The 24064-nt window shown below is 44.2% G+C and overlaps 3 protein-coding genes across 4 annotated transcripts; 1 reads left to right on the top strand and 2 right to left on the bottom strand.

The window, feature by feature from the left end:
* Positions 1-292: 292 nt before the first annotated feature.
* On the bottom strand, positions 293-6528 carry LOC146295844 (uncharacterized). 2 transcript variants are annotated; one of them, XM_084697035.1, is made up of 7 exons: positions 6433-6528; positions 5642-5956; positions 5300-5480; positions 5055-5179; positions 4796-4863; positions 4084-4202; positions 293-2992 (listed from the first exon to the last, which is right to left on the bottom strand). In XM_084697035.1, exons 2-7 carry the CDS (start codon positions 5801-5803, stop codon positions 423-425), a joined length of 3225 nt encoding a protein of 1074 aa, XP_084553161.1. In that variant the 5' UTR covers positions 5804-5956; positions 6433-6528; the 3' UTR covers positions 293-422. The 2 variants fall into 2 exon arrangements, with proteins under 2 accessions (XP_084553161.1, XP_084553162.1); XM_084697036.1 differs by lacking the exons at positions 4796-4863; positions 5055-5179; positions 5300-5480; positions 5642-5956; positions 6433-6528 and adding an exon at positions 4367-4630.
* A 50-nt stretch (positions 6529-6578) lies between these two features.
* On the top strand, positions 6579-10250 carry fbxl6 (F-box and leucine-rich repeat protein 6). The gene is made up of 9 exons (XM_084697038.1): positions 6579-7352; positions 7525-7683; positions 7784-7847; positions 8115-8246; positions 8451-8558; positions 8656-8769; positions 8898-9129; positions 9299-9533; positions 9828-10250. The coding sequence occupies exons 1-9, from the start codon at positions 6829-6831 to the stop codon at positions 9955-9957; spliced, it is 1698 nt and encodes a 565-aa protein (XP_084553164.1). The 5' UTR covers positions 6579-6828; the 3' UTR covers positions 9958-10250.
* On the bottom strand, positions 10245-22145 carry eppk1 (epiplakin 1). Its single transcript, XM_084697034.1, has one exon. It carries the CDS (start codon positions 22143-22145, stop codon positions 10767-10769), a length of 11379 nt encoding a protein of 3792 aa, XP_084553160.1. The 3' UTR covers positions 10245-10766.
* Between the last annotated feature and the right edge of the window lie 1919 nt (positions 22146-24064).

A 24064-nucleotide genomic window follows, 5' to 3' on the forward strand; every position in this document is an offset into this window, starting at 1 on the left:
TATGTTATGCCAGGTGCTTGCGTTGTCTTGTCTTAAGAATTTCAGTGCCCAGTCTGACCTTGTGTTGTTCTGTGTACCTGACAAATAAAAGACTTGACATTTTTGATTATATATATATATATATATATATATGCTCAAACAATTGTAGCAGTGGTCCGTGCTTTGTTCTCCTCAGTATCTATACAAGCCCTCTGTGACATGCTTGAGTGTAAAAAGGGCTATACAAATAAATTTGATTTGATACAGAAGCCCATCCCGGGTGATGGTTTCCAGTGAGTAATAACAAGTCAAGTAAAGAAAAGGTCTTTAATTATCTGATCAATTATGAAATCCCATTTCTTCACAATTTACAGGTTACAGATAAACGAGATTAACATATAAAAAAGTTACATTTACATTTTTTGTTCAAAGATGGACTGACTTTACAGACGATCTGTGGTTATGGATGTCTCAACAATCTGCCTCTCATTTGAATCCCTGTAACTCTCTGCTTGGTCTGAAGCAGCAGCTTGATTCACAGCCTCATCAGGCAGCACATTTTTCAGTTTGGATATCATGTTTGAGAGGGAAAAGTTAACAAGATGCAAGCTGGGGTCTCTGCAGCCAACAACACATTTTTGATAACCAATTTGGCAGCGTATTGCATCCCGTTTCTGAAAAAGTCTTGTCCCCTCCAGTGTTAACAGTAGTCTGTCAACATCTTGCTTGGTTTTGCAAGGTCCTCCATTTTTCTCCACAGCTGCCAAGATTTGGCTTCCGATGGAACCCTCTCCAGTACTCAGGTCTTTCCTATGGGCCAAATCATTTCTTTTGGCTTTCCACATGCCTAAGATATTGCCGCGCGGTCTTTTGGTGGGAGGGGATTTCACCAGAGGGTTACCTTTCGGTATTCTTTGGCCCCCGGCATATCTACTGGGAGACTCACCTTCTGAAGAACAAGGACTATCCTTGTCATCTTCATAACAGCTACTTGACTGCAGATTGGTGATCTTGTCCGGTCTTTTCCTTTTATATGGATAAGCATGACCGAAGGGGTACTCACCCATCAAGGTGTAGAATGTGCAGGTGGTCAGCATCGAGGAAAGCTCCATGGAGGGCTTTTGGCAATATTCACCTCCAGGCAAAAACTCTCTGAGGTTCTCTTCAGTGACAGCAGCAATCACTCTCACCATCTTCTGGAGACAACTCCGTATCAGGTCCAGGTGAACATTTTCTGAGTTGAATCCACAGAATGTGAACACCTCATCAAAGGTCTTCTCTTGCAGAGGAACCTGGAGGAACACGTTAGCTATGGTCTCTGGCTCCAGAAGTGGAGAAGGATCTTTGGACCACTCCAAGAGCTTCTGATAGAGGCAGAGAATGTACTGGCTGAAAAGTGAGTACTCTGCCTTACTCTTCAGCAGCTGCCAGTAAGGCCCGAGGACCTTCAAGTAGATGATCGCGAGTACACATACAAAGGCTTGTATGACCTCATCATTGGCATCCTCTGCAACACTCTCCAGAACGATGTTGGGGCAGTCGTCATTGTCAAGCAACAGCAGGTCAGAGAAGAAAAGGGAAATCTCTCCGTGATGGTGAATGAGACCCGCTGCTGCTTCAAAGTAGTTGTTGAACCGATTTGATCGGTTGACAGCAAGTTGTGAGGGGTTGTTTTTCTCTTCACAGAAGGCGATCCAGTGTCGTCTGTAGTTCTGCTTGACAGGAGCTCGAGGGCTCAACACGTCACAAGCCATGTGGATGTATCGAGACGTGGCACTCTCAGAGAAGCTCACAAATCTCTTGAATTTAGCATTCCTGTCACGACCTAGTTTCTCTCCTGTGGAGCGAGTTATCTTGTTTTCAAAACTCATCAGCTCTTTCTCAATTGCATCATGCAAGTCAACAAGAAAATGGGCATTGTAGTGTAGGAAATGTAAGGGAGAGATTAGCGAGTGATAATCTTTAAGCTCTATGATTTTGTCTTCAAATTGCTTCATGGCTGTGTTTTCTTTACAAGTTAAATTATACTGGTTCTTGAGAAGATCCAGGGAAACTTGCTTCGAAGCATCAGTTTTCCCACCATATACACTTGTTAGCTTTTGGACAGAGAGCATAGCTATGTCCAACAGTGTTAAGGCTTCTCCTTTGCCTTCATCTGGATTCTCAACTTGGTCAAGTGAGTTTTGCACCTGATGGGGTTCTTCATCACTGGAAAGATCCTCTTCCTCTTTGACTTGGACCATGGGTTGTATGTCAACACACTCACTTTCCTCTTTAATGGTTTTGACTTCTGGCTCCTTGCTCTTGTGTGTTGACAAAAGGCCTTTCTTCATGCGTTTATTCATACCAAATCTTTGACTTAAGCTATCTGCACCGCTGTCATGTGAAACAAGTTCAAAAGGACTTTGGAGGAAATCTCCCATCATTGCATTCCTTCTGTTTCTGTTTGTATTGTAGTTTCGATATTGAAGCCTGATTTCTTTCAATTTTGGCTTAAGTACTTTGTTAGCTTTCTGAACATTACCATTCCTACAGAACAGTGGATTGAAAACCCGAAGCCAAGATACCAACATTAAGGAGTCAACTTTTTCCCTGATGACAAAGTTACTCAACTCAATAATCAACCCATTTGTAATCTCAACAGATGATGCTCTCTCAGAAAAATCCTTCATCTCCAACAGGTCTGCTCTCCCTACTCCGATACTGTCACATATTGGGCCAACAAAGTCAAAGTTAACATTTGATTCAAGGAAGGTCAATCTTGCTTCAGTGCCTAAACTCAAGGTTGTTGCAATGCCTCTTTCAATCAGAGCATGGAAATCTGCAGACTGATGCATTGGAAAAATCTTCTGGAGCCATTCTACCACTGCCCCCCAGGAGAGCTGGTTGTCTTCCTTCATTAATCCAACTTGAATCAAAAGTCTGTTCTTGCATGGCTGCTCATCCAAGCCCAGGTTCTCTCCAGACTGAGGTCCCAAGAAATCTCCAACAAGCTTTGTAAAGGTGTCATCCCCTGAAAGGCAAGATTTAAAGTTAAATTAGATCATTAAAACAAACTATATGGTGAGAAAACAAATCTTATTATCTAAATGATTTAACTTGACCAAAAGGAAAGCAAGACCTCATTGTGTTAGTTACTACCAGTATTGGGTAACGTTACTTTTTAAAGTACCTAATTACAGTTACTAGTTACATTCCTTGTTAAGTAACTAGTTATGTTACTTAGTTACTTGCTGTAGAGAGTAAGGCGTTAAGTTACTTTTGCGTTAGGTTAAGAAAAGTATATTATTTCTAAGACAATTCACCTTGGTCACTCTTATGCCCAGAAGGCAAATTTAATGGGTTGACCTCAGCAATAGCACATATTGTACTGAATATTTGCATAACATGATCAGTTCTCATTATACAGCAAGACGGATCAAGGTAATAATCCACTATAATGAAAAGCAATACTTGCATTAAGGTCTTCAATCAAGAAACTCTAATCAATAAATAGTCTTGTAAAACGTCAGGCAGAAGTCTAGTTGTTAGCTAGCTCTACAAGGGCTAGGTTTGAATCTAGGAGCAAAACGAAGCTAAGCTATAGCTAGGTATATGGTAGCAAAATGTTGTTAATTTATGTACTGAACCAGACTATTTTACTTACTGATTACTAATATATTCCTAAACCGAAACCACTGAACAACAACAGCAACACATCACATCACGTGACATTAGGTAGGCCTGTACATGCAAGTCTTAAATAACTATTTAGCTGGTCGGCTCCTATTTTTATTTTATTTTATTGGGCTTGTGAGACTGCACACCAAAAGAACGAAGGGGAACCCATCTGTCTAGCAGATTAAGACATCTTCGTACGTACCTAGCGAAAAGTAGCCTCAACTTTCCTAGACTTTTAGCAACATGCTGAGTGCTCTCGACCAAAAGACTAAATTAAGTAACGCGTTACTTGTTTGAACAAGGAACTAGTATCGGATTCATTCAATTAAATAAGTAACGCGTTAAGTTACTCGTTACCTAACAAATAGTCTGACTACTTAGACCCAACACTGGTTACTACATCGTTAGTTACAATCTGTGCAATACAATCTGTTAGCTACTTACTCAAATCGGCGTCAATAACAACAGTATTCCCGCTCAGATGACTTTGATTGTCTTCCATTGTTGGTGTGTTACAAGATGTATAGCTTGAGAAGCAGGTTTCAAAACATATGGATGGACATCTGCATATACAAACATGTAACACATTTCATTAGGTTATCGTATATAGCACGCAACGTTGGCTGTGGTGACTGCATAGCGATAGACTTGCAAATGTAGCCATCAAAACGTTATCTAGCGACACATGAACTATAAGTCACTTATATATGAACACATTTCTGCTTACCGAAAATCCGTCTTATTTGTATTCTTGAAGCAAAATTAAATTACTTCATTGCTCAAGCTAAGCTACTAGCTACTTCTAGTCAGCTTGTTTCAACTTGCTTGCTTCGAAGCTCACATTGGAATTTAACAAGGAATTGGAAGATTATTCAGAAGTGGGCGGGTCATTCCGAAAATCTCGACCACTCAGCGAAGCCGCGGAAAGAGAGCGTAGCGTCAACGTCGCAGCGGGACGTTGATGCTACTGATGCACTTTTAAAGGGCAAGTAGTTTTAGGAATCAGATCTATTATTTTCTGAATCAAATCAACGTGCGTATTAGAGTGCATCGTGACTTCTAAACAGTAAATAAAAATGTAATTAATGGGTTGCGTGTTTTTTGGCTCTGTGATTCTGTAGACTACTATCTGTAGGCTCTATGGTAGAGCCGCTACCTGTCAATATTGTGTTGCAGCTCTGGAGATTTTGGACTGATGACAACAGGAGAGGGCTGTTGGAGGACCTAGGTGAGGTTGGAAACACAAGGCAAGTTTAAAATAGGCCAGCAATTTTGAAAAATGAGTCGTACTGGGCCCAATGGGGAATTATCCTAAATACTATAAAGCATACAACTACAGTATTGTATAAGTAATCATACTAAACATGTATTCAAGTGTATAAGTAATCTTATTAGTGTACATATTAGTAACTTACTGTGGGAGGAGAGGGTGCTGAGCAGGGGAGGAGCAGTGACACATCACTGGTCAAATCCTCTATTCCTTCACTCTCACCTTCCCTTCTCACTGTCTCCTCATCCCTTCTTTCCTCAATCCTGGGAACTGATGTGAGTAGAACATGTGGCACTGTTCATTTTTTCATATTCTAAACAATATCATATCACTTCAAAATAGGAAACATTACTAAAATTATCGAGAGTTTGTACTTTTTATATGTTTTACCTTTAACACTATAGCTGTGCTCATCAGCTATGGACATTCTTTTGACAGGTTTAATGGTGCATTGAGGTGCTGGAGACCTCTGTTCAAAAGGGAGATGCAGAAAGATGGTGGGAACAGCATCTGGTCTCAGCCTGGTCTTGCCCTTCCGGGTCTTGAGAAACTGGTTTTCCTCAAAATGTGCCTGCAGTGAGCAACTTGAGTTTACTTCCCACACAAACAGCTCAGTTTAGTCTACTCACATACATATTTTGTAAGCTTTTCCCTGTTTTTAATAAAGCAAACATTTAAGCTCCACAATGGTGTCTGTGAAAAAGTGCAAATGAAGCATTTAAATATGATTACCTCACATATTTTTGTGTTGTTGTAATCTTTAGTCACAGGAAGGTTGCTCCTGCTGGTTTTAGTCAACCATTTTCCCCTCCTCTCCGTGTCCTTGGGAAAACCGTACATGTGTACTCCTTGCTCTGAGCGATTGGAGCACCCCCATGCAGCACAGCAAACCATGGTGGACACTATGCAGCACAGCAAACCATGGTGGACACTATGCAGCACAGCAAACCATGGTGGACACTATGCAGCACAGCAAACCATGGTGGACACTATGCAGCACAGCAAACCATGGTGGACACTATGCAGCACAGCAAACCATGGTGGACACTATGCAGATACAACATGGAGGAAAGGACACAGACACATATGAAAAACAAAACATTACATTTAATTATCGGAAATTTAAAAAAAATCTGAATCTTAAAACATTCCTCTCCTTCCCATCCCTCTAAATATATCAATAGACAGGATGTGATTTTGTCTTGCTTACCATTCAAGTTTAAGAACATAACATAATAATTTAAACATTATTTACAAAAATAATTCAAAGCAATGGACAACAGTATCCGGCTCTTTAACCAAGGAAACGTTAGGCCAGAGCCATGAAATAAAATATTAGGCTACTATTAGGCTTTACGTGGCTTGGCTGCATTATCCTAAAATATGTCAACAACAAGGCGGTACACTATCTGTTCACACTAATCCTCAAATATGAGCAAATTGTACTTTTACACTGATATAGCCAACATACAAATGTCGGTGTGCTATGCTGTAAATGAATGCATTTATTTACAGCTAATTACCAAAAATCGCGTCCTTTCTATCTGTATTAACGTATTCAAATCGCTCGCCAGGAACTTCCTAGAACTATCTCTACGTGATTCACGTGACACTCTGCTCAAGTCAACCCGGAACTCGTGAAGTGCATTGTGGGTTGAGTGTATTGTTGACAAACCGTGGTCACTGCTAGCTTACATGGATGGTGCTAGCTAACCAGCAAACGAGTTTAGCTATCTATTTTACAAAAATCTCTCGTTAAATACTTCACCGGCTTACTATGTTGTTTCCTAGTTCGTTATAGTTAATCGCTAAATCATAATGTACAGATAACCGAGAACATTTCAGCCATCATCCTCTCTCATTTTAAGATTCCCATTGATATGTTTCCAGGATTGTTGAATGTTTGATATACTGTAAAGATGGAGCCAGAGGCTGCTATATCAGGAGCATCTGTTGTACAAAATGCCGATTCTCACTCTAGCACGCCCGGAACTAAGGGAAATAAAAATGAAGTCACTAAAAGGAAAATATCTTTAAAGAGGGAGGCAAGTATTGCGCCTAAAAATGTCAGGCCCAAGAAGAAAAAAAGGAACAATGTCAGAGGGCCTCCAAGACCTAGCTATACTGTTCAAGAGGGAGAGGACATGCTTTTGATTATATCGAATACCAGTTCGTTTGACAATGTCTTCAGTCCAAAGAGAAGAGTAAAAAAAAAAAAATTGGCTGTACGAAAAGCTAAAGTCAATAAGCGGACAAAGACAAATGTCTGTCCCAAGCGTGGTCCAAAAAAGACACCACCGATCCAAAAGGTGGAACGGGAAGTTGCTCCTTATTCCTCAGAGGAGAGTTCTGGAAGTTGGGGTCAGAGCCTGCCGGTGGAGGTACTGGTCAACATTTTCCAAATGCTGGTTAACGAAAATGGAGCCGTACCTTTTCTATGCAGGTAAAAGACGAAACTATTACAAATAATATGAAAGAAATTAGATAAGTTGATTGGATACAATATGTGCACCTCTTATTATTATTATTATTAATATTATTCTGTTATTATAATAAACTTTTTAAAATGACTTCCTAACGTATCTGTTTTTTGCTTATGAACCTGTTTGCTGTAGAATGGCCAAGGTCTGCAACCTATGGAATGCTGCTGCCAGCGCCCCAGCATTGTGGCGCACTGTGTCACTGGGGTACTGCTGGATTGAACCAGGCAAGACCCAGATACCCAAAACAGAACTGAAGATCAGGAACACCATCAGCTGGCTTGCACACAACAGGTCTGGCATCTGTTATGATCTGTTAAGAAAATATGAGATTTGAGATGATTTTGTGAATGATAGTTTGTGATAAACAATCGACTATTCCTTTGTGTTCAAGGTTCTCTCAAGTTAGAGACTTTTCTCTGTGTCACTGGAAAAAGCAAGTGGACCATGTTTTAGAGGTGAGTATTTTTCATTTAATAGAAATGAATGTTATTACCTTCTAAATGTGGGAGCCTAAATATTTTGTGGAGAAACACTGTCACACTGTCAAAACAATATTTTAAAGTAAAAGTGCAAATGGATTCAGGTGTGAGGATAATGGGGGCGTTGAATTTCTTACAACAACCTATTTTACCCCCCAAAACATTGTGACAGCTCTCACTTATCAGCACAAACAGGCCAACTGTTTCATATTTATTGTTGTAATATCTGCTTTCTTCCCTTAGGTGGTGTCTCAATCCTGCCCTCATCTAAGGTCACTTAAGCTGTCGTACTGTGCAGGAGCGACTACCAAGGCCTTTAGCAGCCTTGGGGAACACTGCCGCTCTCTAAAGAGCATCAACGTGCAGTATTCGGAGGTAACAAGGAATATTATTGTTGAACAATTATGTATTTAATTAGCAGATGTCTTTGTCTGACGCAACATATAGAGGAGATTTCAAACCTACATCTTCTTGATCTGTTGTCAATTGGTCTAACCACTGAGCCACCCATATGATTGTATCAGTGGAAAAGTAAAAATGGTTGTGTCCCCAATTTATAAAAATATTTTCTTTCTGCAGTTTGACATGGCAGGGCTTGTTTCCCTCCTGGAATCCCATGGCATTCAAATCCGACAGATGCTGTTCACTCATGGACCTAAAAACGACAAACTTTTATCTGCTATCTCAGTATGTTTTTCCCCCACAACCAGTGTATTCATTATTTAACAGTCTCACAATTATAACACAGCAAAATCTTTTACAAAATACAATTTTGTGTTTTTAGAGAGGTTGCTGTCCTGAATTGGAACTGCTTGAAATCAACACAAAACTGGATAGTGGATATTGTCAGCTCCCTATAAGCATCCAAGCTCTACAAATGGGTTGTCCTAAATTAAAGGTACGCATGCAAAATGTACACTTACTCAATCACCACACAAACTGTAGCTATGTTACTCCTCACATCAAGTTATTAACACTATGAAGTGCACAAAAACCAACAGTCTTTTTCTCTCTTGCTTTATTCAGACGTTCCGCATGCTGAACGTCACACCCCTGTATAAAACAGTACGCAGCGGGCCAGAATGCCTGCTGGGTTTTCCCATGCTGGAGGAATTATGTATCGCCACTGCATCTTTTTCTGTCATGAAGGACCAGGATCTGAAAAACATCCTCTATGGGTCCACCAAGCTGCGCGTCCTTGACCTGCGGGGTTGCTATGGAATCACAACGGCCGGCTTGGCTGCCCTTCCATGCGAAAGTATGTTTTTACTCTGAGACATTGTGAGGGAAGCTCTTGAAAATCACATGCATGGCTTAGTCTGTTGCTCATCTACTGGGATATATAAACTAGAACTGAACATGCAAGAGTATTCTAAACCCTCTCATTTCTATCACTGTTTTTGTGTTTCTGCCCATTTGTTCCCCAGAGCTTGAGTGTCTGTACTGGGGACTGTACAAAGTGTCTCTGTCGTCATCCAAAAAGGACCTTCACCTCCTCACCCAGAAATGGAGCTACACACTGCAGGAGATGGACCTCACTAATCACCTCTTCTCCGAGGACGACATGGAGATCACCATGGGCCAGCTAGCTCAGGGACCAGGAGCCGACTCCTTGCATTCCCTTAACCTTACTGGAACCAAGATCACAGTACCAGCCCTGAGGTAAACCATCTGTGCTCTTAGATCCAGCCTGTGGTAACGTGAGCCAACACAGAACACATACAATATACTTTTTTTAGATCTCGTTTGTAATTTTTGCAGAAGAGAGTAAAGTTATATTTACTGTATAATAATATATTGTTTTATGATTGTAACTTTTTTTTCTGTACTGTATCAAATTTATTTGTATAGCCCTTTTTACACGCAAGCATGTCACAGTTCTGTACATGTTCTGTACTGTACTGTTTTGAGTACAAGAAAGGCGCATTATAAATAAAATGTATTATTATTTTGCAGGTTGATTATAAGCCAGGCGACAGCTCTAAACTATCTGAACTTGTCCTCCTGCCGGAACATTCCAAGGGGTCTCAAAAGAGTGTACCGGGGCCAAGAAGACATTCAGCAGCTGCTTGAGAAATTAGAATAATATATTGGTTATGTGGTTCAGGATATTGACAAAAAAGACTCAAAATATGCTGACGTTAGAGAGCAACCACTGTTTCAGACTGTTTTCAGGATACTTAAAACTTGATGCCAATGTTTTTTTTTTTTATATGTTGTGACCTGCACCACTCTTAATACACATTTTTCTTTCATTGTGTTTTTATAAAATGTATATACTTGTAATTTCACACTCTTTTGTGAAAGATATTTGTGTGTCATTGTCTAAGTGATTAAAAGTTTGCATAGTTAGTCATATATAAATATACATGATTCAGATGTTGAATTTTTTATTGACAAATTTGAAAACAGTGTCAAATACAGTTTACTTATGAACTAGGCAGTGACTGCATTAAGTGTATTAATATACAATACAGTTCTAATGTAATATATTTAGGCTAAGCAGAAAGACCACTTTATAAGGGTCTATTGTAGATATATATATGCCCTACCAGGTTAGGAAATGTTGACAGTCCATTATAGTTGTTGAACAAATGTGGTGAACAGGTGTATTTTGTCTTACCCTCACTTGTTGACGGGAGAAATATTTCAAAAAGGTCAGGTAGATTAAAAATCTATATATGATCATCATTATGTTAATGGTAACATATTTGGTTTCACCAAAATATCTAGTCAAGGTGGGGGGTACTTTCTTTAAAGAAAACTTTTAACATTATTTAAAGCTCTAACAATTGTTTGGCCATATATGTCAAAGGGAGATAATGCATTTATATAAACATTTGTGGAAATTAATTATCAAAGTAGACAGGGTCATTTGTGTGGTTGGATGTTGGCTTATTTCTTTAGAGAGAGCAAGCTGAGGCCAGTGCTGGGATCTCTCACACACCTGTCCACTAACTGTAGGTATGTGAGGTTCTGTTGGGTGTTGGGGTCAAAGAAGCCCTTGGTGTCGTCGTCAGGGTCAGACAGGATCTGGTTCATTTCCTCATCAAAGTATCCTCTCTGGTAGGCCACCTCTACCGGCACCCGATGGCTATGGACTGGATCGATGATGCCCCCAGTGGCAATCTGAGCCTCCAGGAGGCGGATGCCGTGGTCCTTGACGATCAGGTCCTTTTTCAGGGCCTGGAACAAGGAGATGGTGTTTCCCGTGTAGGGATCTTTGTATCCGGTCACGGCCCTTTCCGCCGACAGCAGTTTGCTCTTCCACTCGTTCCCCACCACACCCTGAGCAGCGGCCTCCTCAACTGAGAGCTTCCTGTTCTTCACCGGGTCGATGACGAACCCGGTGGCGGCCTGGGCTTCCAGAAGAACCAGAGAGGTACCGGGGGTCAGGAGCCCTTTGGTCTTGGCCTCGTAGATGCTCATGGTCTGCTTAGTGGACTGAACGTACACCCCTGCAATGCTGTTGGTGCCCTTCAAGTACTGGCGCACCGAGTCCATCTCGCTCACCTCGCTCACTGTGACCTTTCCAGCACTGAGGTCTTTGTAGATTTTCTCGTCGATGATTTTGGAGACGAGCAGCTGGTCCGCCGTGACGTCCTTCCTGATTCCGTGGAAGCTCTTGTTCTCAGATGTCTGTGTGGTTGTTGTGGTGATTGTGGTGGAGGTGGAGGTGGTGGATGTTTGTTGTTGAATGATGGTTATTATCATCTCCATGAAGCGTTCAATAGTGATGGTCCCTGCCTTGTACTGCTGTACCAGCTCTCTCCTCTTCTCCTCAGTGATGTATTTGGAGTAGAGTTGATCCCACAGAGACACAGTCTGGCCTTGGAACTTCCCCCCTGCTTTGGTCGTTGTTGTGGATTTGAAGATGAGCTTGGTTTGCTCGTCGATGAAGAAGTAAACCTCTCCCTTGTTGACGATGACCAGCAAGCTGAGGCCAGTGCTGGGATCTCTCACACACCTGTCCACTAACTGTAGGTATGTGAGGTTCTCTTGGGTGTTGGGGTCAAAGAAGCCCTTGGTGTCGTCGTCAGGGTCAGACAGGATCTGGTTCATTTCCTCATCAAAGTATCCTCTCTGGTAGGCCACTTCTACCGGCACCCGATGGCTATGGACTGGATCGATGATGCCCCCAGTGGCAATCTGGGCCTCCAGGAGGCGGATGCCGTGGTCCTTGACGATCAGGTCCTTTTTCAGGGCCTGGAACAAGGAGATGGTGTTTCCCGTGTAGGGATCTTTGTATCCGGTCACGGCCCTTTCCGCCGACAGCAGTTTGCTCTTCCACTCGTTCCCCACCACACCCTGAGCAGCGGCCTCCTCAACTGAGAGCTTCCTGTTCTTCACCGGGTCGATGACGAACCCGGTGGCGGCCTGGGCTTCCAGAAGAACCAGAGAGGTACCGGGGGTCAGGAGCCCTTTGGTCTTGGCCTCGTAGATGCTCATGGTCTGCTTAGTGGACTGAACGTACACCCCTGCAATGCTGTTGGTGCCCTTCAAGTACTGGCGCACCGAGTCCATCTCGCTCACCTCGCTCACTGTGACCTTTCCAGCACTGAGGTCTTTGTAGATTTTCTCGTCGATGATTTTGGAGACGAGCAGCTGGTCCGCCGTGACGTCCTTCCTGATTCCGTGGAAGCTCTTGTTCTCAGATGTCTGTGTGGTTGTTGTGGTGATTGTGGTGGAGGCGGAGGTGGTGGATGTTTGTTGTTGAATGATGGTTATTATCATCTCCATGAAGCGTTCAATAGTGATGGTCCCTGCCTTGTACTGCTGTACCAGCTCTCTCCTCTTCTCCTCAGTGATGTATTTGGAGTAGAGTTGATCCCACAGAGACACAGTCTGGCCTTGGAACTTCCCCCCTGCTTTGGTCGTTGTTGTGGATTTGAAGATGAGCTTGGTTTGCTCGTCGATGAAGAAGTAAACCTCTCCCTTGTTGACGATGACCAGCAAGCTGAGGCCAGTGCTGGGATCTCTCACACACCTGTCCACTAACTGTAGGTATGTGAGGTTCTCTTGGGTGTTGGGGTCAAAGAAGCCCTTGGTGTCGTCGTCAGGGTCAGACAGGATCTGGTTCATTTCCTCATCAAAGTATCCTCTCTGGTAGGCCACCTCTACCGGCACCCGATGGCTATGGACTGGATCGATGATGCCCCCAGTGGCAATCTGGGCCTCCAGGAGGCGGATGCCGTGGTCCTTGACGATCAGGTCCTTTTTCAGGGCCTGGAACAAGGAGATGGTGTTTCCCGTGTAGGGATCTTTGTATCCGGTCACGGCCCTTTCCGCCGACAGCAGTTTGCTCTTCCACTCGTTCCCCACCACACCCTGAGCAGCGGCCTCCTCAACTGAGAGCTTCCTGTTCTTCACCGGGTCGATGACGAACCCGGTGGCGGCCTGGGCTTCCAGAAGAACCAGAGAGGTACCGGGGGTCAGGAGCCCTTTGGTCTTGGCCTCGTAGATGCTCATGGTCTGCTTAGTGGACTGAACGTACACCCCTGCAATGCTGTTGGTGCCCTTCAAGTACTGGCGCACCGAGTCCATCTCGCTCACCTCGCTCACTGTGACCTTTCCAGCACTGAGGTCTTTGTAGATTTTCTCGTCGATGATTTTGGAGACGAGCAGCTGGTCCGCCGTGACGTCCTTCCTGATTCCGTGGAAGCTCTTGTTCTCAGATGTCTGTGTGGTTGTTGTGGTGATTGTGGTGGAGGTGGAGGTGGTGGATGTTTGTTGTTGAATGATGGTTATTATCATCTCCATGAAGCGTTCAATAGTGATGGTCCCTGCCTTGTACTGCTGTACCAGCTCTCTCCTCTTCTCCTCAGTGATGTATTTGGAGTAGAGTTGATCCCACAGAGACACAGTCTGGCCTTGGAACTTCCCCCCTGCTTTGGTCGTTGTTGTGGATTTGAAGATGAGCTTGGTTTGCTCGTCGATGAAGAAGTAAACCTCTCCCTTCTTGACGATGACCAGCAAGCTGAGGCCAGTGCTGGGATCTCTCACACACCTGTCCACTAACTGTAGGTATGTGAGGTTCTCTTGGGTGTTGGGGTCAAAGAAGCCCTTGGTGTCGTCGTCAGGGTCAGACAGGATCTGGTTCATTTCCTCATCAAAGTATCCTCTCTGGTAGGCCACCTCTACCGGCACCCGATGGCTATGGACTGGATCGATGATGCCCCCAGTGGCAATCTGAGCCTCCAGGAGGCGGATGCCGTGGTCCTTGACGATCAGGTCCTTTTTCAGGGCCTGGAACAAGGAGATGGTGTTTCCCGTGTAGGGATCTTTGTATCCGGTCACGGCCCTTTCCGCCGACAGCAGTTTGCTCTTCCACTCGTTCCCCACCACACCCTGAGCAGCGGCCTCCTCAACTGAGAGCTTCCTGTTCTTCACCGGGTCGATGACGAACCCGGTGGCGGCCTGGGCTTCCAGAAGAACCAGAGAGGTACCGGGGGTCAGGAGCCCTTTGGTCTTGGCCTCGTAGATGCTCATGGTCTGCTTAGTGGACTGAACGTACACCCCTGCAATGCTGTTGGTGCCCTTCAAGTACTGGCGCACCGAGTCCATCTCGCTCACCTCGCTCACTGTGACCTTTCCAGCACTGAGGTCTTTGTAGATTTTCTCGTCGATGATTTTGGAGACGAGCAGCTGGTCCGCCGTGACGTCCTTCCTGATTCCGTGGAAGCTCTTGTTCTCAGATGTCTGTGTGGTTGTTGTGGTGATTGTGGTGGAGGCGGAGGTGGTGGATGTTTGTTGTTGAATGATGGTTATTATCATCTCCATGAAGCGTTCAATAGTGATGGTCCCTGCCTTGTACTGCTGTACCAGCTCTCTCCTCTTCTCCTCAGTGATGTATTTGGAGTAGAGTTGATCCCACAGAGACACAGTCTGGCCTTGGAACTTCCCCCCTGCTTTGGTCGTTGTTGTGGATTTGAAGATGAGCTTGGTTTGCTCGTCGATGAAGAAGTAAACCTCTCCCTTCTTGACGATGACCAGCAAGCTGAGGCCAGTGCTGGGATCTCTCACACACCTGTCCACTAACTGTAGGTATGTGAGGTTCTCTTGGGTGTTGGGGTCAAAGAAGCCCTTGGTGTCGTCGTCAGGGTCAGACAGGATCTGGTTCATTTCCTCATCAAAGTATCCTCTCTGGTAGGCCACCTCTACCGGCACCCGATGGCTATGGACTGGATCGATGATGCCCCCAGTGGCAATCTGGGCCTCCAGGAGGCGGATGCCGTGGTCCTTGACGATCAGGTCCTTTTTCAGGGCCTGGAACAAGGAGATGGTGTTTCCCGTGTAGGGATCTTTGTATCCGGTCACGGCCCTTTCCGCCGACAGCAGTTTGCTCTTCCACTCGTTCCCCACCACACCCTGAGCAGCGGCCTCCTCAACTGAGAGCTTCCTGTTCTTCACCGGGTCGATGACGAACCCGGTGGCGGCCTGGGCTTCCAGAAGAACCAGAGAGGTACCGGGGGTCAGGAGCCCTTTGGTCTTGGCCTCGTAGATGCTCATGGTCTGCTTAGTGGACTGAACGTACACCCCTGCAATGCTGTTGGTGCCCTTCAAGTACTGGCGCACCGAGTCCATCTCGCTCACCTCGCTCACTGTGACCTTTCCAGCACTGAGGTCTTTGTAGATTTTCTCGTCGATGATTTTGGAGACGAGCAGCTGGTCCGCCGTGACGTCCTTCCTGATTCCGTGGAAGCTCTTGTTCTCAGATGTCTGTGTGGTTGTTGTGGTGATTGTGGTGGAGGTGGAGGTGGTGGATGTTTGTTGTTGAATGATGGTTATTATCATCTCCATGAAGCGTTCAATAGTGATGGTCCCTGCCTTGTACTGCTGTACCAGCTCTCTCCTCTTCTCCTCAGTGATGTATTTGGAGTAGAGTTGATCCCACAGAGACACAGTCTGGCCTTGGAACTTCCCCCCTGCTTTGGCCGTTGTTGTGGATTTGAAGATGAGCTTGGTTTGCTCGTCGATGAAGAAGTAAACCTCTCCCTTCTTGACGATGACCAGCAAGCTGAGGCCAGTGCTGGGATCTCTCACACACCTGTCCACTAACTGTAGGTATGTGAGGTTCTCTTGGGTGTTGGGGTCAAAGAAGCCCTTGGTGTCGTCGTCAGGGTCAGACAGGATCTGGTTCATTTCCTCATCAAAGTATCCTCTCTGGTAGGCCACCTCTACCGGCACCCGATGGCTATGGACTGGATCGATGATGCCCCCAGTGGCAATCTGGGCCTCCAGGAGGCGGATGCCGTGGTCCTTGACGATCAGGTCCTTTTTCAGGGCCTGGAACAAGGAGATGGTGTTTCCCGTGTAGGGATCTTTGTATCCGGTCACGGCCCTTTCCGCCGACAGCAGTTTGCTCTTCCACTCGTTCCCCACCACACCCTGAGCAGCGGCCTCCTCAACTGAGAGCTTCCTGTTCTTCACCGGGTCGATGACGAACCCGGTGGCGGCCTGGGCTTCCAGAAGAACCAGAGAGGTACCGGGGGTCAGGAGCCCTTTGGTCTTGGCCTCGTAGATGCTCATGGTCTGCTTAGTGGACTGAACGTACACCCCTGCAATGCTGTTGGTGCCCTTCAAGTACTGGCGCACCGAGTCCATCTCGCTCACCTCGCTCACTGTGACCTTTCCAGCACTGAGGTCTTTGTAGATTTTCTCGTCGATGATTTTGGAGACGAGCAGCTGGTCCGCCGTGACGTCCTTCCTGATTCCGTGGAAGCTCTTGTTCTCAGATGTCTGTGTGGTTGTTGTGGTGATTGTGGTGGAGGTGGAGGTGGTGGATGTTTGTTGTTGAATGATGGTTATTATCATCTCCATGAAGCGTTCAATAGTGATGGTCCCTGCCTTGTACTGCTGTACCAGCTCTCTCCTCTTCTCCTCAGTGATGTATTTGGAGTAGAGTTGATCCCACAGAGACACAGTCTGGCCTTGGAACTTCCCCCCTGCTTTGGTCGTTGTTGTGGATTTGAAGATGAGCTTGGTTTGCTCGTCGATGAAGAAGTAAACCTCTCCCTTCTTGACGATGACCAGCAAGCTGAGGCCAGTGCTGGGATCTCTCACACACCTGTCCACTAACTGTAGGTATGTGAGGTTCTCTTGGGTGTTGGGGTCAAAGAAGCCCTTGGTGTCGTCGTCAGGGTCAGACAGGATCTGGTTCATTTCCTCATCAAAGTATCCTCTCTGGTAGGCCACCTCTACCGGCACCCGATGGCTATGGACTGGATCGATGATGCCCCCAGTGGCAATCTGGGCCTCCAGGAGGCGGATGCCGTGGTCCTTGACGATCAGGTCCTTTTTCAGGGCCTGGAACAAGGAGATGGTGTTTCCCGTGTAGGGATCTTTGTATCCGGTCACGGCCCTTTCCGCCGACAGCAGTTTGCTCTTCCACTCGTTCCCCACCACACCCTGAGCAGCGGCCTCCTCAACTGAGAGCTTCCTGTTCTTCACCGGGTCGATGACGAACCCGGTGGCGGCCTGGGCTTCCAGAAGAACCAGAGAGGTACCGGGGGTCAGGAGCCCTTTGGTCTTGGCCTCGTAGATGCTCATGGTTTGCTTGGTTGACTGAACGTACACCCCTGCAATGCAGTTTGTTGCCCCTAGGTACTTTTGGATTGATTCCATTTCATCAACAGCTTCTCTGGTTATTTCACCAGTGATAATCTGTTTGAAGACCGCTTTGGAGATGATTTTTGATTCATAAAGTTCACTTGCTGATACTTGCTTTCTCAATCCTTTGAACTTCTTTTCTTTGGATGTCATCTCTTCTATAATTGAAGTTAATATCTCAGTTATTTCTTCTATCGTTAGTGCTTTTGTGTTGTATTGTTGTATCAGCTGCTCTCTCTTTTGTTTTGAAATATATTCAGACAGTAAAACCTCCCACAGAGTAACAGTTTTGCCTTTGAATTTCCCAGCTTTCATGGTCACGGATTTCTCTTTGAACTTCATCTCTGTTTTCTGGTCTGTGTGGAAGGTCTGACCTTCTCCATACAGCGGCAGGAGAAGAAGACCTGTGTGAGGATCCTTTTCACACCTCTGTTTTAAGTCGTGGTATGTTAGATTTTCCTTTGTGTTTGGGTCAAAGAATCCTTTGGTGTCGTCGTTGGGGTTGGACAGTGTTTGGCTTGTTTCTTCATCCAGATAGCCTCTTGTCTTAGCAACATGGACTGGAATTCTGAGGCTGTAAATTGGGTCAATGATTCCTCCTGTTGCTATTTGGGCTTCAAGCAGACGGATTCCATGTCCTTTCACAACCAGGTCTCTGTGCATCGCTTCAAACAAGGATATTGTTGAATCTGTGAATGGATCTATGTAACCAGTGACAGCCCGCTCAGCTGAGAGTAGATGTGCGTGGATCTCAGGTCCAACAAGGTTTTCTTTAGCGGCGTCATCAGCAGAGTAGAGTTTGTTTTTGACTGGATCGATAACAAAGCCTGTTGCAGCTTGAGCCTCGAGGAGTACCAGGGCAGTGCCAGGAGCCAACAAGTTCTGTTTAGAGGCCTCATATATGCTCAGTACTTTTTTGGATGGATAAATCAGGACACCAGCGATACTGCCTGTACCCTGCAAGAACTTACTCACAGATTCCTGTTTGATAACTTCTTCAAGAGTTATTTTTCCTTCCTTCAGACTCACGAAAACATCCTTTTTAATGATGTTTGCATCCAGTAGTTGTTGTACGGACACAGGCTTTCTCAGACCCATTGTTGTTTTTTGAGTTTGAGTCTTTTCCAGTGTTGTGATGGTAGACATTACCAGAGTGGTCATTTCTAGTGTGTTGATTTTCCCTGTTCTGTATTTTTCAATGAACTGAAGTCTTTGATCATCTGTGAAGTATTTAGATTGAATCAAGTTCCATAGGTTGACTGACTGACCTGAGTAACGACCCACCGATATGCTGACTGTTGTCTTTTCAAGCTCCTTTTTTATTTCTGCGTCTGAGTACATCTTCACAGTTTTCTTCTGAGATGTTGTGTTGTCTGTCAGTTTCAGGAGAAAAAGCCCAGTTTGTGAGTCCTGAATGCACCTCCCCAACATGTCCATGTACGTCAGGTTTTCTTGTGTTACTGGGTAAAAAAAGCCTTTGGTGTCATCACTTGTATCTGCCAGAATCATATTAAGCTCTGCATCAAAGTATCCTTTTCTGTATGCAACTTCAAGGGGTAAGTGAAGACATGTCACTGGGTCAATGATGCCACCTGTGGCAAGCTGGGCCTCAAGTAAACGGATTCCATGCTGCTTTAGAATCAGGTCTTTTTTCATTGCTTGGAAGAGGGATATCTTGTTGCCAGTGTACGGGTCCACGTAACCAGTCACTGCCTTCTCTGCAGATAAAAGCTTCTCATACAATTCTGGGCCAAACACCTGCTTATTGAGGGCCTGCTCCACTGTCAGTTGCTGGTTTTGCAGAGGATCAATGATGTACCCTGTGGCAGCCTGGGCTTCCAAAAGAGACAAGGCAGTACCAGGAGTCAGAATGCCCCTTTTCTTGGCCTCATAGATACTCAGTTTTTGATTGCTGGGCTGGAGAATTACTCCTGCAACACAACCTGTTCCTTGCAAGTATTTGATTACATTTTCCATCTTCATCACATCAGCCTTTGTCAGAATTTCCTTTATCAGGCTATTGTATGTTTTTTCATCCACAATTCCTAACTTCTGAAGATCAGAAATTGAGACATTTCCCCTGAGTCCAGTGAAACTGAACTTTGCTTGACGAGCAATCTCCTTGTTTTCAATCATTTCCAAGATTATGGTAATGATTTGCTCGACTGTGATCTTCCTTGACTTGTACAGCTTGAACAACTCTTGCCTTTTGTCCTCACTTAGATACTCAGAGGTCATGAGATCCCAAAGTGTTGCATTCTTTCCGCTGAATCTGCCGAACTTCACGGTGAGAGTTTTGGCTTGCAGTGTTTCTTTGATGTGATTCTGTATGTTGCATCTGTTACTTTTGCTAATGAGGGGCAAGAGACACTTGCCTGTGCTCGGATCTGTGACACACCTTGCCAGAAGCTGCAGGTATGTGAGGTTGTCATGAGTGTTGGGGTCAAAGAATCCTTTAGTGTCATCACTGGGATCAGCAAGAATCTGATTCATTTCTTCATCAAAATATCCCCTACTGTAGGCTACATGGACTGGAATACGATGGCTGTTAATGGGGTCGATGATGCCTCCAGTGGCAATTTGTGCCTCAAGAAGACGAATTCCATGGTCTTTTAAAATGAGGTCTTTCTGCATGGCTTGGAACAGTGATATCTTTTTTCCAGTGTATGGATCTGTGTAGCCCGTCACTGCCTTCTCCGCTGAGCGCAGCTTTTCATGGAGGTCAGGTCCCACAATTTTGGCCTTCACAGCCTCATCTACTGAGAGCCTTCTGTTGCTGATGGGATCAATGATGAATCCTGTTGCTGCCTGAGCTTCTAGAAGGATCAGTGCTGTGCCTGGCATGAGTTTGCCCTTCTGTCTGGCTTGGTAGATGGTCATGATCTGAGAGTCAGGAAGCAGAACACCAGCGATGCTGTCTTTGCCTTTCAGATACATGGTCACATTTTCATCATCTGTGACTTCTTTCACGGTCTTCTTCCCCTTCGTAAGGTCCTCCAGGTCTTTCTTACTGATAATGTCTGCCTCCACTAGCTGCTCTGCTGTGACAGGTTCCCTGATGCCTTCAAAGATGACCTTGGTTGTGTTTACTGAGTGCTCTATGACCCAAAGAACCTTTTTGGTGATAGTGTGGATTGTCAGATGTCCCTGTTTGTACTGCTGGATAATGTCTTGCCTTTGATGCTCTTCAAAGTATTCTGACATCAGCAGCTCCCATAGAGAAACGGTCATGCCCATGTACTTTCCACATGTCACTTTCACCTTCACTTCTTTGAGAGATAGTTTACTTTGATAGTCGATGAAGTTATGATTCAGCCCTTTGGATTTTTCCAAGAGAGGGAGTAGGCAGAGACCAGTGGCAGGGTCAATGACACAACGCTCTGTTAGTTGAAGGTAGGTCAGGTTTTCCTTTGTGTTCGGATCAAAAAACCCTTTGGTGTCATCTCCGGAGTCTTCAAGTATTGCGTTCATGTTTTCATCAAACAAGCCGCGCTTATAGGCCATCTCCACAGGAAGCCTGTGACTGTTGATAGGGTCAATTATCCCCCCTGTTGCAATCTGGGCCTCAAGTAAGCGAATTCCATGGTCCTTCACAATGAGGTCCTTGGACAGTGCTTGAAACAGTGATATGGTCTCACCTGAGTAGGGGTCCTTGTATCCTGTTACTGCCTGTTCGGCAGATAGCAGCTTTGCATGATACTCTGGTCCTATGACTTTGTTTTTGATGGCCTCGTCCACGCTGAACTTCTTGTTTTCAACCGGATCAATGATATACCCAGTGGCAGCCTGTGCTTCCAGAAGAATTAGTGCTGTTCCTGGCATGATTATGCCCTTCTTCATGGCTTGATATATGCTCATTTTTTGATTGGACGAGAGCATGGCCACACCTGCGATGCTGCCTTTACCTTCCAGGTATTCCTTGACAGTCTCCATGAGCATCACATCCTGAGTCGTGGTGTTACCTTTCTGCAAGTCATCGTACGTTTCTTTGTTGATGATGTTTGATGCCAGAAGCTCGGTGGAAGACACTGCTCTCCGCAGGCCCTTGAAGGTAATGCAGATTGGAAGCAGCAGCAGCCCAGTGTCAGGAGCCACCATACACTTTGCCATTAATTGTGCGTAGTTGAGATTTTCTCTGGAGTCTGGGTCATAGAAAACACTGAGTTCTTCCATTTGGCCAAACAACAAGCCCTTTTCAAAGTAGCCCTGCTCAATCGCTGATTCCTCTGATATGTGAGTTTTCTTAACAGGGTCAAACAGGGAATTGGTGCTTATCTGTGCCTGTAGCAGCCTGTATCCGTAGTCCTTTGGAACTACATCCTTTTGTATGGCTTGGAAGACAGAGATGGTTTGGTTGGTATATGGATCTGTGTAACCACTGATAGCTCTCTCTGCCACCAGAAGTTTCTCTCTCAACTCAGGCCCAATTAATTTCTCGTTAACAGCATCATTGACTGATAACTTACGGTTGTTGATTGGGTCTATGATTCCATGCGTGGCAGCTTGAGCTTCTAAGATGGCTATTGCCGTTCCTGGCTTCAGAAGGCGTTTCTTCAGTGCTTGATATATTGATATCTTTTCTTTTGTTCTCTCAAGGAAGATCCCAGCCACCGCTCCAGGGCACTGTGGGTCTCCCTTCCCATCCATGTCTGCAGTGGATGCCATCTTTGTAATCTGTTCAAATGTAGACAATATGCAAAATGTGAGAATATATTCCTGGCTTGTCAGTTCATTAAAATAATTGATCATAAATAAATCCTAGGTGTTGCAAATAAAAACCATTCTTTCAAAACACAGCCTTTCAAAAAAAATCATGTCGTGTAATTCAGTGTAATATTAATAATGCTTCATAAATGGTGAGTAGCAAATCTTTAGTTGAAGTGACCAGAGAAGGATTTATACGTATACATACTGAATCTGTGAGACATATTTTGTCTCACAACAAGCAAGACCAATTAAAATTCAAAAACAGCATCTCACTGTAATATATTCAATGAAGATCAAATATTCATGCTTTCTCACAACATACAGGATACACCCATCTGCATAGAGGATGTTTACTGAGCATTGAAAAAGTATCTGGAGTAGTTGAATGCCAAACAGACAGTGCAGTAACACACAGTCTTGCTTTACTCCAGCTATGCAGGTGACAAATATCCTTAACCTCCATAAATAAAACATAATCAGCAACTTCCACTTTACTATAATTATTATACATTTTACTATAACTGGTATTATATATTTAGCAAATAAAGTACTAGGTCAGTGAAATGCTTTCCCATTTGAAGCCATTCCTTCGCTGCACTTGAATACTTCTATTGAATGTGATTAGGTTGTATCTGGGTAACGGTTGTGCAAGAGAATTATTTCCGGCTCATGTAATGCCAGTTTGCAGTTGATACATTCCCCTTGTGTTATGCAATATTAAAAGAGACTAAAGGGTATTTTGGAGATGAGTGAATTAAAGCATCCACGGCATTAATAAAAACATAATTATTCAGTTTTAATAAAACCTTCTCAAGTAACAGTCTTGTTGTGCTTTAGTGTGTATTTAAATATTTTATGTATAAATAGTCATGTAAATAATAAGCAAATCATTTTCTGAAGTTTTCAAAATGGTCTCATGACCCATGAACAATAATACCTTTGGTCTCATGAACTATGAACAACACCAATGAACACCTTTAACCAATGTTAAACAAGCCGATTATATTGTATGGAAGTTAGCAAACAACTTAGAAATGACCTCAGCCCAAAAAAAATCTTTTGTAGCTGTCTTACATTTGTGTTACAAGATTACATCTAAATGTATGAACTGTCAGAATGCCTGCCTGTCTGACGCTTGGTCCTGTCTCCTAGCTTTGACCCAGGCTGTCTCTGACTTGACCCAGGCTGTCTCTGACTTGAATGGTGTCTGAAGGAAGTGAGCCCAACCTGGGGTTTGTTTTATTTTTAACTCTATTCTTCTCTGTTCTTTGATCTATACATAACTAACTCTATTCCTAACATAACAGATATATGAGAAATGCTCTAGTGTTAATTCTGCACCACAAAAGCATCAGATTCTAGATAAATCACCTCGAGTTAAATCCTTAAAAGGGTCAACAAGTGACTTTTCTTCAACAGGCGAGGACATTTTACAGGCATGTCTCTGTGTGCAGATCATCATGCAGTAATTGAAGGCAGCGCAGATAAAGCTCTATAAAACAGGCCCTTTCACCCTATCCATTGGAGGTCAAGTAATTTAAATGTGTACATAGTTATCTCTTCCTCCTTCTCCAATTCATTTACAGTCACTACAGTAACAGCTGCACTGCGCTACAAAATACAGTCCTGTATGTTGTTTACTATTATGTATAGAAAGCAAACCATCATCAACTGTCAAATAGCACACTATTGAGAAAGTAGCTAAACTATACTTATATATATTTTCAAATTAAGAAGTCTAAGGTTGTGTATTTTTACTTCACTGTACCATAGAAACACAAATATCTGCAGCCTAAAACAATGTATAATGACTGCACAGGTCTAAGTTGAGATTCACATCTTGCCTCTTAAAACTCAAATAAAAATCACTTTTAATT

Source organism: Hypomesus nipponensis, chromosome 4 (assembly GCF_054491055.1).
Source record: "Hypomesus nipponensis isolate SF chromosome 4, ASM5449105v1, whole genome shotgun sequence".
NCBI lineage: Eukaryota > Metazoa > Chordata > Actinopteri > Osmeriformes > Osmeridae > Hypomesus > Hypomesus nipponensis.

Coding starts and splice junctions, on each gene's coding strand:
- eppk1 (XM_084697034.1), bottom strand. CDS start 22,145: ATGGCATCCACTGCAGACATGGATGGGAAGGGAGACCCACAGTGCCCT.
- fbxl6 (XM_084697038.1), top strand. CDS start 6,829: ATGGAGCCAGAGGCTGCTATATCAGGAGCATCTGTTGTACAAAATGCC. Junction 7,353..7,524: donor GCCGTACCTTTTCTATGCAG/GTAAAAGACGAA, acceptor TGTTTGCTGTAG/AATGGCCAAGGTCTGCAACC. Junction 7,848..8,114: donor AAGTGGACCATGTTTTAGAG/GTGAGTATTTTT, acceptor TTCTTCCCTTAG/GTGGTGTCTCAATCCTGCCC.
- LOC146295844 (XM_084697035.1), bottom strand. CDS start 5,803: ATGGTTTGCTGTGCTGCATGGGGGTGCTCCAATCGCTCAGAGCAAGGA. Junction 5,180..5,299: donor GCACAGCTATAGTGTTAAAG/GTAAAACATATA, acceptor TACTCACATCAG/TTCCCAGGATTGAGGAAAGA. Junction 4,864..5,054: donor CAGCACCCTCTCCTCCCACA/GTAAGTTACTAA, acceptor AACCTCACCTAG/GTCCTCCAACAGCCCTCTCC.